Source organism: Rhincodon typus, chromosome 16, assembly GCF_021869965.1.
Source record: "Rhincodon typus isolate 14 chromosome 16, sRhiTyp1.1, whole genome shotgun sequence".
NCBI classification, from domain to species: domain Eukaryota; kingdom Metazoa; phylum Chordata; class Chondrichthyes; order Orectolobiformes; family Rhincodontidae; genus Rhincodon; species Rhincodon typus.
In genome coordinates, this window is record NC_063347.1 from 17,071,039 (window position 1) to 17,087,102 (window position 16,064).

Consider the following 16,064-nt stretch of genomic DNA (forward strand, 5'->3'; position numbering starts at 1 on the left):
AACACTATTTTCATCCCTTTTTTTCATACCTTACCCAAATATTTCCTTACAATTAATTATCTACATCCCATTTGAATGATATTATCATGGCTTCTGTTTCTATAATTTTTTTACTGGGAGTTGTAAGATTATAAAGATATAAAATATTATGTTTTATAAAATGTAGAAGAACCCACAGTAAAAATTTCCCTGTATTGCAGACTTGTAGTGTAGAACAGAAGACCATTTGATTCATTTTGCCTGCAATGATTCTTTGAAAGAGTGAATCAATTAGTCCCTTGCTCATATCCCATTAGTAGCCCAGCAACGTTTTTCTACTTCAAATATTTATTCAATTCTCTTTTGAAACTGATAACTGAATCTGCTTCATCACTGTCAGGTAATGCACAATCATAACAATTCACTGCATTAGAAAATGGTTTCTTCCTGTCACTTACATTTCTTTTACTAACTCTTTTGAATCTATGTCCTCTAGTTACTGACCTAAATGCTCCTGGCAGTGTTTCTTTTTCGCTCTATCGAAACCCTCTATATATATGTGTGTGTGTGTGTGTGTGTGTGTGTGTGTGTGTGTGTGTGTGTGTATATACAATCCAATTTTTTTCAGGTTCTTCATTCATTCAGGAAATCTAGATTTAAATGTTGTACTTTTCCCTCCTCATAGAGTTATAGAATTTTACAGCACAGAAGCCATTCGACCCATCATGTAAGGACCAGCTCCCAAAAGAGCAACCCATCCAGTATAATTCACCAGCCCTCTACCTGTAGCCCTCTAAATTCACAACTTTCAAATATGTATCCAGCTCTCTATTGAAACCTCCCATAGAATTCCTCAGAATGTATTTACTTTCTACTTGAAGTATCTATTCTTGTTTTTGTTTTTTTTCACTTACTGGGTCAGCATTTATTGCCCATTCCTAATTTCTGTTGAGAAAGTGTTAGTGAGTTATCTTTTGAACTTCTGTGTAGGTAAACCCACAGTGCTGTTAGATAAGGATTTTCAGGATAATATCTTTTCAAGTGAGGAAGTTAAGTGATTTTCAGAGATACTTTCAGGCAGTGGTTGTTCCTATGGGCCTATTAGCCTTGTTCTCCTAAGTGAAAGCAGTTACCAGTTTGGAAGGTACATGTGAAGAAGCATTTCTTTGAAAGTTCATTTACTGTTCTACCTGCAGAGTATTGATTTCTATAACCATAAGTCTGATCCCTTTTCAATTCACTGAAATTAACCTCCTTGCAGTTGAATACTTTTGCATTTGATTTTCCATTGTTCTTTCTCATAATTATATTAAAGATTGAAAGGAAAGATGGAGTACGAGAGTAGGCTTATTGGGAACATAAAAACTGACTGTAAAATTTCTATAGGCATGTGAAGAGAAAAAGATTGGTGAAAACAAATGAAGATCCCTTACATTCAGAAACAGGGAAATATAGAAATGGCTGACTAACCAAACACATACTTTGGTTCTGTATTCACAAAAGAGGCCACAAATAACATGCAAGAAATGTTATGGAACACAGGATTGAGTGAGAAGGAGGAACTGAACGCAATCAGTATCGGTAGGGAAATGGTGTTGTGGAAATTGATGGGATTGAAGCCTAATAAATCCCTTGGCCCGATAATTTACATCCCACAACACTTAAGGAAGTGGTCTTAGAAATAATGGATGCATTGGTGGTCATCTTCCAAGACTCTTATGTCTCTGGCACAGTTCCTTCACATGGGAGGAAAACTAGTGTAACTCCTCTACTTAAAGATAGAGGCAGGGGAAAAAACTGGGAATTATAGACCAATCAGCCTGACATCAGTAGTGGAAGAAATGATGGAGCCCATTTTAAAGGAATTAATAGCTGAGCATTTGGAAAACAACGGCAAGATAGGGCAGAGTCAGCTTGAATTTATGAAAGGGAAATCATGCTTGACAAATGTACTAGATTTCTTCAAGGACATGACTAATACAATTAATAAGGGGGGAGCCAGTGGACGTGGTTTATTTGGACTTTCCTCAGACTTTCGAAAGAGAGAATAGCGTGTAAAATTAAAGTGCAAGGGATGGGGGGATAGTATTAAAATGGATAGAAAACCAGTAGAGAGACAGGAAACAAAGTGTTGTAATAAGTGATATATTTCTGAATGGCAGGAAGAGACTAGTAGGGTATCTCAGGGATCAATGCAAAGACCCCCAACTATTCACAATACATACAATATTTCCAAATTTGTACATGACACAAAGCTGGGTAGGAGGGTGAACTGTGAGGAGGATGCACAGATGCTTGGACAAGCTAAGTGAGCGGGCAAATGCATGGCAGATGCAGTATGATGTGGACAAATGTGAGATTATCCATTTTGGTACCAAAAACAGGAAGGCAGGTTATTATCTGAATGCTATAAATTGAGATGGAATGTGCAATGAGATCTGGGTGTCCTCGTAAACTAGTCGCTGAAGGTAAGCATCAGATACAGCAGGCTGTTAGGAAGGCAAATGGTATGTTCGCCTTGATAGCAAGAGGATTCAAGTATAAGAGCAAGGACATCTTGCTGCAATTATACAGGGCCTTGCTGAGACTACACCTGGAATAGTATGCTCAGTTTAGGTGTTCTTGTCTGATGAATGATTTTTTTTTGCCATAGAGAGAGCGCAGCAAGGATTTACCAGACTGATTCCTTGGGATGGCAGGACTGATATATAAAGAGAAGTTGAATTGGTTAGGATTAAACTTGCTGGAGTTCAGAAGAATGAGGAAAGATCTCATAGAAAGTTATAAAATTCTAATAGGACAATACAGGGCAGATCCAGGAAGAGTGTTCCCAATGACTGTGGAATTCAGAACCAGGAGTCACAGTCTACGGATATGGGGATACTATTTAGGTCTGGTATTAGGAGAAATTGAGCCTGTGGAATTCAGTTGAACAAGCAACTGTGGCCAAAACATTATATGATTTCAAGAATGAGTTGGATGTAGCACTTGGGGCTAAAGGGATCAAACGATATAAGAGAAAAACAGGAATAGGCTATTAAGTTGGATAATCAGCCATAATCATAATGAATGGCAGAGCAGGTTCGATGGACCAAATGGCCTAGTCTGCTATTTTTTATGTAATATTTTCTTTATTTCTAAATTGGGTGATGTTCTCACACTGCTGCTTTATTCACCATTCACATAGCAACACAACCACAGCAGGATTTTTCCACATTATTCGTCCTTCAACTGGCTGTATGAAATCTCGGTCAATCAGTCCCCTGAACTTTGCTTCAACTTATCCTATCACATCAAAAGGTGTTCCACGTATAAGCCTACTTACAAGCTTCATGCTCTAATCAATGATTAATCTCTCTTGGCAGTTGTGCAAATTGCCAATTCCTTGCAACACCGATCCAAACTCCTCCCTGAACTTGGCATAGAATTTCACATTTAATCCAATGTGTAGCATCCCAAAGGTTTGAGCAATTTCCCTGCTCAGAAGCAGTCTATCATCATCCTCAATCACATCCCAATTCTCAACCTTTACATCTGCAGAGAAACATCCAATGGTTTGAAGTACAGCTTCCGATGCATAAGGTTAGAGCTTTCAGACACACTTCTGGGATGTCCACTTGATTTTCTTCGTCAGTTCTTTCCACAGCCCTCTGTGAATGAAATTGTCACTGCCTGAACGTACAATAACACTCACTACCACATCACCAAATATTGGAACATTCTCAGAGTTGTTTCCATTGACCAAAAACATGTATCCATAATTGTTATTCATGTCCTCACTCTATGCATCTCCTTCAACTCATCTTACAATTGCTTCCTATACTTCCAAAGCACAGTTAATGTTGCTATGTAGGCAGTTAACTTAAATGCATCAAAGTCTTAAAACCAACAATGCGCTCGCTGATTAGTCAGTAGGTTCTAGCAAAGTTTTTGAAGAGTACGTTTTGGACAGGACAGTTATAAACCCCAAATCAACATAAAATTATATTTAAAAAAAACTTCTCATTATATATTGAATAAATCTTATCAGTTTTCAGTGTTCAGATTGATGAAAATAATTAATGCACTGTATGCCTAATATGAAATAATGAAAACATTACAAATTACAGAATCTTTAAAAACATAACTAACTGCAAATATGAACTTAAGTCACTGAACAAGGAACAAAGTTTAATGTACTTTCCAGATCTACTTTCAACAAGGTTCAACTTAACCCTGTAATTTTCCAACAGGCCAATGAAAACCTAACTTTAAAAGCAGAAGTGCAGGTATCAGAAGTTGAAAATATCACTCAGCAGCAGCAATACATTTTTGGTGACTTTACTGAGCGACTGTGGGCTTATTTGACCATACAACAGCTATTGGAGAAGCGGTAAAGTAGAAACAGCTTTCTGTTTATGAGCCTGAAATTTTAAAAATATCATTTATGTAAAAGCAATGATTAATATCAAAGCTGATCTATCAGCACCTAACAGGTAGGTTGACATTTTGATTGCTAACCTTTGTAACCCTTCATTCTTACTAACTGCGGCTGTCATCAGTGCAAAATGGTAGTAATCATTCCAGTGTGATTATCTGTTTTGATTATTTTTTGACAAAGGGTTAATACACATTACTATAATTTGGGAATTTAGATTATAAAGTAGAAGTTTTTTGTTTTACTTCTATGAAGATGACTTATTTATTACAAAAGGTTGGGAAGTCATTTTTCAATAGTGAGCTCAAACATCATTTTCAGGAAAGCATGTGACTTAAGTTAAATGTCTAGCAAGCAACACTTATTTGAAGAAGTGTTTGCAAAGTTGAACTTCTATGGTAACAGAAAAAAGGTTATGGGCCATAATCAGGTTTCAGTTGAGAATAAAGAATTCATACTAGCAGAGAGCAGTTGAGTTTCTGGCAGTCTCCACGATAACAGAGCTGGAAAGACATCTCCAGCCTATCAGAACTGTAAAAAATTCTTAACCTGTTTAGCACTTCAAGTAGACAGGGCTTTTCTTAAAGTTTGTCAAGGAAATGTCAGGGAATTGGATAGTGTCTGTGTATCGCAGGGAGAGACAGTAATGGAGAAAATCACATCTAGTGACTATGCAGAAAGTCTGAGAGGAGGCAACCTCACCAGTTCAGTAAGGAATTAAAGAATTAAGATAGGAGTGATACGTCATTGGGATTAGGTGTCTTTAAAGAATATTGTTATGAGAAAGTGTTGAATTTTTCCTCAAGGTTAGATCTTTCCAAAGTGTCATATACATAGCTTTGTTTTTTCTTCTCTTTTGTGCAGTAAACTTATGTTATTTTGTTTAAAGTACGTTGGTAGCCATGTGTGAATATGTTTAGTCGCTGATCATTATGGTAATCAAGCTGCAAAAATAAAACTTACGATCTATCGAACTAGGTTTCATTCTAAGATCTGACATGTCCAGTATTACCAAAAGCTTGGATCATAACAACTCATAGAGAAAATCACATAAACAGTTAAAAATTATTGCAATGCTTGTTTAAATGGCAGCACAAGTATTTACAGCAATGGAAAAAAAAAATTGCAAAATTAATTGTTATCAATTGTTGCATTCAGGGTTTCGGCAGTGGCAAATGAAAAGAAAATCCTAACAGACAGAATCCTGGAACTGTCACTCAAGTACAGCTTTGTAACCCCATTAACGTCAATGGTTGTCACAAAACCAGAGGAAAATAAGAATGACAGCTTTGTGGCTGACAAACCGTCAGAAGATGGTAATGTTTGATTACAATTACCTTTCATTCAGTCTTGATTTTGCAGTTGACATTCACCTAGTATATCAGTCAGCATATTCTGTGTAGGTTAGATTTAAAAAGCTACTTATTAATCTTAACGGATAGATTAAATTTTCATTTACTCATCTATTCAAGTTCTCTACTTTCACAAGTAAAACCGTAATAAAATAAAGTTCATATTCAATAAAAGCAAAAGCTAACTTTCACAAAAGAAAAACACCCTAAATAAGACTTTTCATATGACTATTAAAGGCACCAAAGGGAATTAATTGCATGGGAGGAAGATAGTTGATCTTCCATTATATTGTTCCTTAGAGGTAGATATACCCTTTTAAAATGAAAGTACCGATGCTATGCAGTGCATAATGTATTAGAATAAAAAGACATGGCTGAAGTATTTGCAGCATCTTAAATCAGAAGTGCTGGTGCATGATCCATCTTGGCCTCCCAAAGCATCATCAAAGCTAATTTGATTCACTCTGCATGATATCAAGAGAACACAGAATACATTGGATACTTCTATCTGTGCTGGCAACATTTGGCACTTATACTAAAGACTTTGCTCCAAAACTAGTCGCAGCCCTAGCCAAGCTGTTCCAGCACATTTGTAACACTGGGGAGCTACCTGGCAATGTGGAAGATTGCCCAAGTACATCCTGTCCACAAAAAGTAGAACAATCCAAATTGCTTATCAGCCTGCTCTTAATCATCAGCAAAGTGATGGAAGGTGTCATCGACAGTACTATCAACTAGTACTTACTCAATAATAACCTGGTCGCTAAGAGATTCCACCAATTACACTCAGTTCCTGATCTCATTATAGCCTTTGTCCAAACATGGATAAAGGAATTGAATTCAAGAGGGAAAGTGAGGGTGACTGCCCTTGACATCACGTCTGCATTTGAAAACTGTGGCATCAAGGAGCAGAGCAAAACAGGAGTCAACTGGAATCACAGGTAAAGTCTTCACTGCTTGGAGTCATCTGCACAAAGGCAAATGTTTGTGTTATTTGATGTCAATAATCTTAGCCTCAGGACATCATTGCAGGAGTTTTTCAGGGTAGTGTCCTAGGCCCAACCATCTTCAGCTGCTTCAGCAAGACCTTGCCTTCATTGTTAGGTTAGAGGTTGGGATGTTTGCTAACGAGTCACAATGTTTAGCAAGACATCATTCGTCTGTTTTGGCTGATAAGTGGCAGATGATATTCATGCCACACAAGTGCCAGACAATAACCATTTCCAACTAGAGAGAATCTAAGCATTATGTCTTAACATTTAATGTTACTACCATCATTGAGTCCCCCACTATCAACATCCTGGAGGTTACCTTTGAACAGAACTAAACTGGTCCAGCTATATAAATGCTGTGGCTATAACAGCAGGTCAGAGACTGGGAATTCTGCAGTGAGTAACTCACTTTCTGTTTTCTCAAAGTCTGTACCCAACTATAAGATACAAATCAGGAGTGTGATGGCTTTTCTGAAGAAGGGTCTAGGCCCGAAACATCAGCTTTCCTGCTCCTCAGATGCTGCTTGGCCTGCTGTGTTCATCCAGCTCTACACCTTGTTATCTCAGTGTGATGGAATACTCTTGATTTGCCTGCTTGAGAGCAGTTCCAGCAACACTGAAGGAGATGAAGGCCCACTTGATTGGCACCCTATCTAACACCTTCTACATTCACTCTCACCACCACCAATGTATAGTAGTAGCAGTGTGCACCATCTACAAGGTTCACTGCAACAACCTGACAAGGCTCTACCAACAGCAAACTCATTTTCCTTGGTAGATGTCAATTACTTTGACTTACATACACAAAGTTGTTGCAATGTAACCTTCAATCTATTCTGCTGCCAGGCAAAACCATCAAACGTTTTAACCAAGAAAAATGTGCTGGAAATTTAATCAGTCCCTTGGCAATAGGCTTTCCTGGAGGTCAGTGATCCCCTTACAATTAAGAGCCACATATTCTATTCTGCAGTTCAGCAACCATCACCACATCAGAGAACACCCAGTTTAGCCCTCAGGCTTGCAGCAATCTCAAGGTGTATGCCAGCAACAAAGGCCACCCCTTTAATAATGGTGCTGCTCGTACTCACCCTCTCCCCCCACCACCACCAGCCCTGATTGCTCGGGATTTGCCTGGTTACTCCTCTCAGACGCTCCATCTCTCTGGTTTTGTTGCCTCAGAAATGACCACTGTAATGCTAAGGTTACTGAGCTGCCCACCCTCTGACAGGCTGCCATCCTCGGGATTGCTTCCAGTGAAGCAGGGCCTCATCCTTCTTTCAGCACCATTGGCAGGACTTCTGCTGTCACAATAATATTCAGCCCAATTTCTTGGCAATCATTGATTGTTTGTACATTTGGAGATATTGGAATTTTATGACAGGAACTGCAATGTGGGCTCTGTGCAAAAGTTTAATTTGCAACCCCTACTTTGCATCAAATCTCTGCTATCAATCCAATCTCTCATGACAGATCTTTGAGTTTTGAGATGTCTTGGGCAGCGTGGAGCCCTATTATGTGTCACTATACCTGCTTCAAAAGCTAGGCCACACTTCCCACTTTCTTTCGATATAGTTTGTCTGTAGCGCTGAACAATTGAGTGTTCACTTAACTAACAATCAGAAAGCTGCAGTCTTCAGTTATGGCTTCAGTGTTCTTTAGTTACAATGAAACCTTGCAGCTCCATTTGAGGCATTGAATGTTGGCCAGGACAAATTTTGCTCTGGAGGTCAGATATGCTTTGTGTATTACACAATTCAAATGCCTGGCTCTATGACCTTCACTAACCAAGATATGTCTGGCATTATTATCTGCCATTTTCTCTCCTTCAGCATTGATGCCCATATCCTCACTCTTACTGTCTCCCTACTCATCGTTCTCAGAACTTACATTCATTTTCATTTGATTACACTCCCATGAAACATCTTGGAATGTTTTTCAACATCAAAGGTGCCATATAAATGCAAATTAAATGTTTTTGACTGTATTCTTTTTCCTCAGATGCTGCCCAACATGGTGAGCACTCCCAATATTCTCTGCTTTTATATAAATGGATACTTTTGTATATGTATGTACATCTATATTTATATGCATCTGATATTCTGTATTCCTCTAACATAAGAACACAGGAGCATGAGTAGACCATTCATGCTTGTTCTTTCCTGTTTCCTCAACATGTGCCTCTCTTTTCTGAACGTTTGCACTCTGTTTTCCTCTTGTAACTATGCAGAGGAAGGCAACAACTGGAAAATGCAAAACAAATTATTTACTTTTGCTAACTGGTCTTCAATGACCTCTATACATGACAGATCTATTTAAAAATATAAGTAGATGTGTATTTTTATTTATTTTTCAGAAAAGGTCCTAATACAACAAAAACATTATGGTCCTCCAGGATATGCATTACGTAAGTGAAGAAAAAAGTCAATCTTAATTTGGTGGGACTACTGGAAATTGTAAGTTCCTATACAAGTGTAAGAAATTCTTTATGAAGACAAATATATGAAGGAAACCATGATGGCAAGCCTGGTTACTTCTCTCAGACGCTCCATCTCTCTGGTTTTGTTGCCTCAGAAATGACCACTGTAATGCTAAGTTTACTGAGCTGCCCACCCTCTGACAGGCTGCCATCCTCGGGATTGCTTCCAGTGAAGCAGGGCCTCATCCTTCTTTCAGCACCATTGGCAGGACTTCTGCTGTCACAATAATATTCAGCCCAATTTCTTGGCGATCATTGATTGTTTGTACATTTGGAGATATTGGAATTTTATGACAGGAACTGCAATGTGGGCTCTGTGCAAAAGTTTAATTTGCAACCCCTACTTTGCATCAAATCTCTGCTATCAATCCAATCTCTCATGACAGATCTTTGAGTTTTGAGATGTCTTGGGCAGCGTGGAGCCCTATTATGTGTCACTATACCTGCCTCAAAAGCTAGGCCACACTTCCCACTTTCTTTCGATATAGTTTGTCTGTAGCGCTGAACAGTTGAGTGTTCACTTAACTACCAATCAGAAAGCTGCAGTCTTCAGTTATGGCTTCAGTTTCTTTAGTTACAATGAAACCTCGCAGCTCCATTTGAGGCATTGAATGTTGGCCAGGACAAATTCTGTTCTGGATGTCAGATATGCTTTGTGTATTACACAATTCAAATGCCTGGCTCTATGACCTTCACTAACCAAGATATGTCTGGCATTATTATCTGCCATTTTCTCTCCTCCAGCATTGATGCCCATATCCTCACTCTTACTGTCTCCCTACTCATCGTTCTCAGAGCTTACATTCATTTTCATTTGATTACACTCCCATGAAACATCTTGGAATGTTTTTCAACATTAAAGGTGCCATATAAATGCAAACTAAATGTTTTTGACTGTATTCTTTTTCCTCAGATGCTGCCCAACATGGTGAGCACTCCCACTATTCTCTGCTTTTATATAAATGGATACTTTTGTATATGTATGTACATCTATACTTATATACATCTGATATTTTGTATTCCTCTAACATAAGAACACAGGAGCATGAGTAGACCATTCATGCTTGTTCTTTCCTGTTTCCTCAACATGTGCCTCTCTTTTCTGTATGTTTGCACTCTGTTTTCCTCTTGTAACTATGCAGAGGAAGGCAACAACTGGAAAATGCAAAACAAATTATTTACTTTTGCTAACTGGTCTTCAATGACCTCTATACACGGCAGATCTATTTAAAAATATAAGTAGATGTGTATTTTTATTTATTTTTCAGAAAATGTCCTAATACAACAAAAACATTATGGTCCTCCAGGATATGCATTAAGTAAGTGAAGAAAAAAGTCAATCTTAATTTGGTGGGACTACTGGAAATTGTAAGTTCCTATACAAGTGTAAGAAATTCTTTATGAAGACAAATATATGAAGGAAACCATGATGGCAAGCCCGAGCCACCTCAGTAACCAAAGTGTAAAGCACTGGCTCTGGTAGCTTTGTGTGCAGGAGAGAAAAGGGCATCAACCAGAAACAATATAGCAAAAGAAGAAAGTATATCAATAGAGTAGAAATGAGAATACCAGTGGAAGCAGATGAAGGGAAATTGTATGTTGCATTACACATTCACATTGGTCTTAGCTGTATTCCTCAAAATGATAATTAATTACATGACTGAAAGAATATGGTCAGTTTGTAACTTGAAGATAGTATTGAAAATATCCAATTTCTCAAGTTGTGTGCTTTCAAATTATGACTTTTGGTTTGGGATTTGTGATTTGTAATTATAAGATAAATAGAAACACCTGATTGCGAAATTGGTTAACAACCCTGATGTAGATGCAAATCAAACAAGCTATTTTAATTACAATTAAAAAATAACCTGTTTTATTCAATAAGTTCAGCATTGATTAAGGAAGATCCTTAAACAATGGATGATTTATTTTTTGACTTTGGTATAACCGTGATGCCTACATTGAACCAATAAGGCATTAAATTATTCACGTAGATTGCAGAATAAAAGAAACTCAGAGCAGTTTGCAAATATAAGTGTTTCTTTGCAAAGCAAGTAGTTTATAGAGAGTGCAAATATATCCAGTAGAGATATTAATCATTCATGTTGGTTACAAAATCAAACTGTTCTGTTGAATGGGATAAAGAATATTCTACCTGTTGTCATGGATATGAGCTTTGGCAGTTAAGTCCATTTCTTTGTTTTAAACGTTTGTAGTTTGGAAGCAGTTAGTTTGGTCAGTCAGCAGGAGACGTGGGAACAGATGCTGTGAATCTGCCGTGGGACTACGAGCACAGGGGTCATTAGGAACCAAGAGTGTTCCTAATTTTAAACCACTAAGCAATAATGCAATAAGGCCCTATGCATGAAATTAATTTTGAGGTCTTAAAGGAAATTTGGAGGGTTGCATAGCCAAAAGCTAATGGAAGGATCCATGTGAAAATCTTGTAGCTCACAGAATAGATGGAACATGAAGAAGACCAAAGTGAATTCCAGAGAACTGCTGAATAGCTTAGGTTTGTCTCAGAAGAAATGAATGAAATTTAAAAATTTGTTAAACTGTGAGAGACTTCTCGTGAGAGGGCTTGGGAAGTCAAAAGTAGAATTGGATTTATAATTTTAGTCTGTAAAAGCTTTGGTGTTAAATGAGTAGCACGAGCTCTGTTTAATTTTTTATGTAAAGTTTTGTTAATTTAATAATGTGAAATCTTTTAGCGTGGTTCTTTCAGTTAATCACTCAGTTTTCAAATTTATCTTTAACCACTAATGTTCCTCTAAGGATTCACAGTCATGAAAATGAGAAATAGGTTGGAAAAGTGGAAGGAGATTGTCCTTGAACACCACTGTTGTGTTAAAATATCGATTGAAGAGCAGCAGAAATTATTTGGAGACACATTTGTGTGAATTTAGATTTTATAAATTATAAATTGCAGAGTTCATGGGGAAATGCTTCCTTCACTGCTGTTTACAACTTCCTCATGCTGCTATTAGCCATTGGCTATGTGAAAAGAACTGTTGTCAACCAAATATTTAATTTGGCATCTGAGCAAAAGAGTGACTTTTTTGAACCAATCCTGGCCTTTTTTTGTCCCATGGAGGTGTATCTCTATTAAACTGACATTATTAACAGTTGATGCCTCTGAGCCACGCTCTCAGTTGTAATGCACATGAACCAAGATGTGTTGCAAAACTAACCTTACAAATTGTTAATTTTTTCAGTGTTTCCAAATCATTAAGCTATCTATTAGTTAATAATTAAATATAGAATTCAACACTGTTTCAGAAATTATTTAATTATTTTAGAAATAAAATTCTAAGTTAGAATTATAGAAAAAATGTTGGACTCAGATTTTTAAAACTTGTTTCAATACATCAAAGTTTTAATGTTTTCCAGAAACATCAATAGCCACACCTAGCTTTCACTGTAAGTAATTCACATACATTTGGATTTTGAACTGTTTCAGTTAATTGTAGCAAAATGTTGTACAGATGCAACAGTTTCTTTGTCAAATATAAATTAATGATATTTGCAAGCATCTTCACTTTTAGATCTTTTTAATTGACGCACCTAAAAAATTTACATATTCTCATGTAACCCAGAAGATATTGCAGGGATGTTCACCATTGAACTATCTTAAACTATTTAAGTACTTGATCACACATTAATTTTCATATTTTTCTCTGCAGATAGAACACCCAGTTTCACTTATGGTAAGATGCAGCTTAAGCATTTATCATTTTATATAGTAGCATTAGTAAACTTACAAATGTTCGCAATTATATACAAAATTGGCAACAGAAAGAAAGGTAATCTGCCAAGCCTGTCCCATTCTCATGATGACGAGAGCATCATGTTTAAACATTTATTTGCTTCCTCTATCCTGGTAGCCATATAATTTCTTGGAAACGACAAAAAGGATAAACAAAAAATTTCAGGGCCAGTAAGGGGAAATTGCATAAGTTAATTCTTCTCTATTGCCTCAATCTAGGGAATTACACACACAAATCCATAAAGATTCTTATTGTCTACAATCTATGCCCAGTTACAAAGCACCCAAATCCCTCTTAAAACTACCAATCATCATCTTCCACACCAGCTGGCAATATATTCGAGAGATTAACTGCTCTTTTGGAAAAGAAAAACTGTCCCACTGTCTCCTTAACCACATATCCTTAATCTGTTAAATTGGAATTAAATTCTAGGCACTTTATAGGTCTCTATGTATGTCTATACTGCTTTAAAGTAAATAGACAAAAAGATCCTTGAGTTTATTTGAGTGGCCAAGAATCCTAAAACTGGAAATAGTCTTGAAGGTCACCTTTCCCAAGGGCTGTACATCACTCATTATGTGGACAAAGTACTCCATATAACCTTTGCCATGAGCTTATTGTGACAAAATTGTTCTATTTAATTTTCATTGCATAGTTCTCTTAATTCGATCCAACGTCTTCTCAACTTTAGCTACAATTTCTCCATTTTGATTACATAGAAAATGTAGAAACAGAGCATTGGAGCAGGAATAGGCTGATCATTCAACTCAATAGCCCATTCCTGCTTTCCCCTATCCTTTGATCCCTTAAACCCCAAGTGCTGCATTCAACTCTTCCTTGAACTCATACAATTTTTTGGTCTCTATTACTTTCTATGGTAGTGAATTCCATATGCTCACTACTCTGTGTGAAGAAACTTCTCCTCAACTCAGTCCTAAATAGTTTATTTCATATCCTTGGACTGTGACCCTGGTTCTGTGCTCCACAGCCATCAGGAACATCCCTCCCATGACCACCCTGTCTAGTCCTGTTAGAATTTTATCGGTCTCTGTGAGATACTTCCTCATTCTTCTGAACTTCAGTGAATATAGTCCTAACTGATTCAACCTCAGTTCATTCACCAGTTCAACAATCCCACAAATCATTCCGGCAAACCTTCATTGCACTCCCTCTATAGCAAGAACATCCTTCCACAGATAAGGAGGCCAAAACTGAAAAAACTATTCCTGTGGTCTGTGGTCCAGCTGTGGTCTGACCAATGCCCTAACTGCAACAAGACATTCCTGCTCCTGTACTTGAACCATCTTGCTATGAAGCCCAACATATCATTTGCTTTCTTTACTGTCTGCTCTAACTGCATGCTTACCTTCAGCGACTGGTGTTCAAGGACCCCTAGATCCCTTTGCACATTCCCCTCTCTCAATTTATAGCCATTCAGATAATAATCTGTACTGACAGCACTTCATAATAGTGTTATGGCCAATCCTTGTGAATTCCACCCTGACTTGTCAAACTTAGAATTAGGTTTTATTGTCACGTGTACTCATGTACAGTTGTACAGGAGTACAGTGAAAAGTGTACAAAGTCGCTATTCTCTGGCGTCATCTTAGGTACAAAAACCCAAATTTAAGAAAACAACCATCTTAGGTACAAGCACCAAAAATTTTTAAAATAAGCAGAACTACAAAAAAAAAGCTAAGAAGAAAGGGGGAAGTATCCAAATCCAGAAGTCTTATCTCCATAAGGTAGTCTTACTTCAGTAAGATATGGGCCTCCCTCCCCAAAGCCTCAGGTCTCAATGCTGCCACGACCAGTCAACCCTCGGAATTTGCTCCCACTGCTGCTGCAGGCCCTCAGAACTCACCTCAAAACTCACTCCTTGAATTTGTTCCTGCCACTGCCAAATCCTGGAATATGCACTCCCAATTCATTGCTGCCATTCTGGTCTCGCTCTCGCTGATGCCTGCTGAAGACACCATAAAATGCAAATAGAAACAGAGCAAAAGACAAAAGAAAAAGAGAAAAAAAGTGTAGATGGAAGCAGATGAGCCCTGGGCTTGTATCTTCCAGGTGAAGAAAACATTTCTGGTTAAAGTACGTGGCAGGGAGAGGAAGAACGTGACCTTCTGAGGGCACAAGTGTGCTATGGGTGAAACTTCATTGTAAATAAGTTTGCCATTTTGGCAATATATGTTCACTTTTCATCATCGGCTGGGTGAACAAGTGTCTTTATATTTGTAACGACAAGAATGAAGACACAGATCCTAGCCATCCTTAGTACGACATGATGTCTTATGGCCTAAGTATGAAGTGAGCAACTCATGCACCATGTACAGGCTATGGGACCTTGGAAGGTGAATGCTACTTTGGCGTCTAGGGTCAATCTTTCTAGACTTCAATACATTGCTTGTGCATTCTAGCCATTAATTGGATTGATTCCTGAAGCTGCATGATGTGGTGAAGAGTGCTTGTGGCCAAGATGTGTACTCCATACAGTAGGTTGATGCACACAGTTCACATGGGAAGTTGGTTAACTCAAGAACAAAAACAAAGTTGTTGGAAAAGCTCAGCAGGTCTGGCAGCATCTGTGAAGGAGAAAACTGCGTTAATGTTTCAGGTCCGGTGACTCTTCCTCAGAACTGATGGTTTATATGCAGAAAATAGGGAGGTGGGTGGAGTAGGGAGTAAACAATAGGATAGAGCCCAAAGAGAGAGAAAGACAGTTGGACAGACAAAGGAGTTGCTAACGATCAGGCTGGGAGGGTGAATAGTTGTTAATGGGGACTGTTAGTGACTAACAACAGGGGGTGTGTAATGGCAGGCTATGTGGTAACAAGGCCTGGTGTGTGGGGTAGGGGGCTGGGACATGGGAGAGTTTAGGTCCTAAAATTATTGAACTCAATATTGAGTCCGGAGGACTGTAGGGTCCCCAAGCAGAAAATGAGGTGTAACTGTTGAGGTGTAAAATGTTGGTTAACTCAGTTGGCTAGACAACTCATTTGTAATGCACTGGAACACCAACAGTGCATGTTCAATTCCGAGACTGGCGTAGGTTACCTTTAAGGTCCCTCTTTCTCA

At 38.0% G+C, this 16,064-nt stretch overlaps 1 protein-coding gene across 1 annotated transcript in view; it reads left to right on the forward strand.

The window, feature by feature from the left end:
* The window catches only part of LOC109934847 (inter-alpha-trypsin inhibitor heavy chain H3-like), a 69,280-nt gene that overhangs the window by 36,852 nt on the left and 16,364 nt on the right, over positions 1-16,064 (forward strand). Inside the window, exons 14-19 of the mRNA XM_048606761.1 lie at positions 4,212-4,351; positions 5,555-5,712; positions 9,094-9,144; positions 10,485-10,535; positions 12,610-12,639; positions 12,903-12,926. Coding sequence (XP_048462718.1) covers positions 4,212-4,351; positions 5,555-5,712; positions 9,094-9,144; positions 10,485-10,535; positions 12,610-12,639; positions 12,903-12,926 — 454 coding nt within the window. The remainder of the gene's footprint in view (positions 1-4,211; positions 4,352-5,554; positions 5,713-9,093; positions 9,145-10,484; positions 10,536-12,609; positions 12,640-12,902; positions 12,927-16,064) is intronic.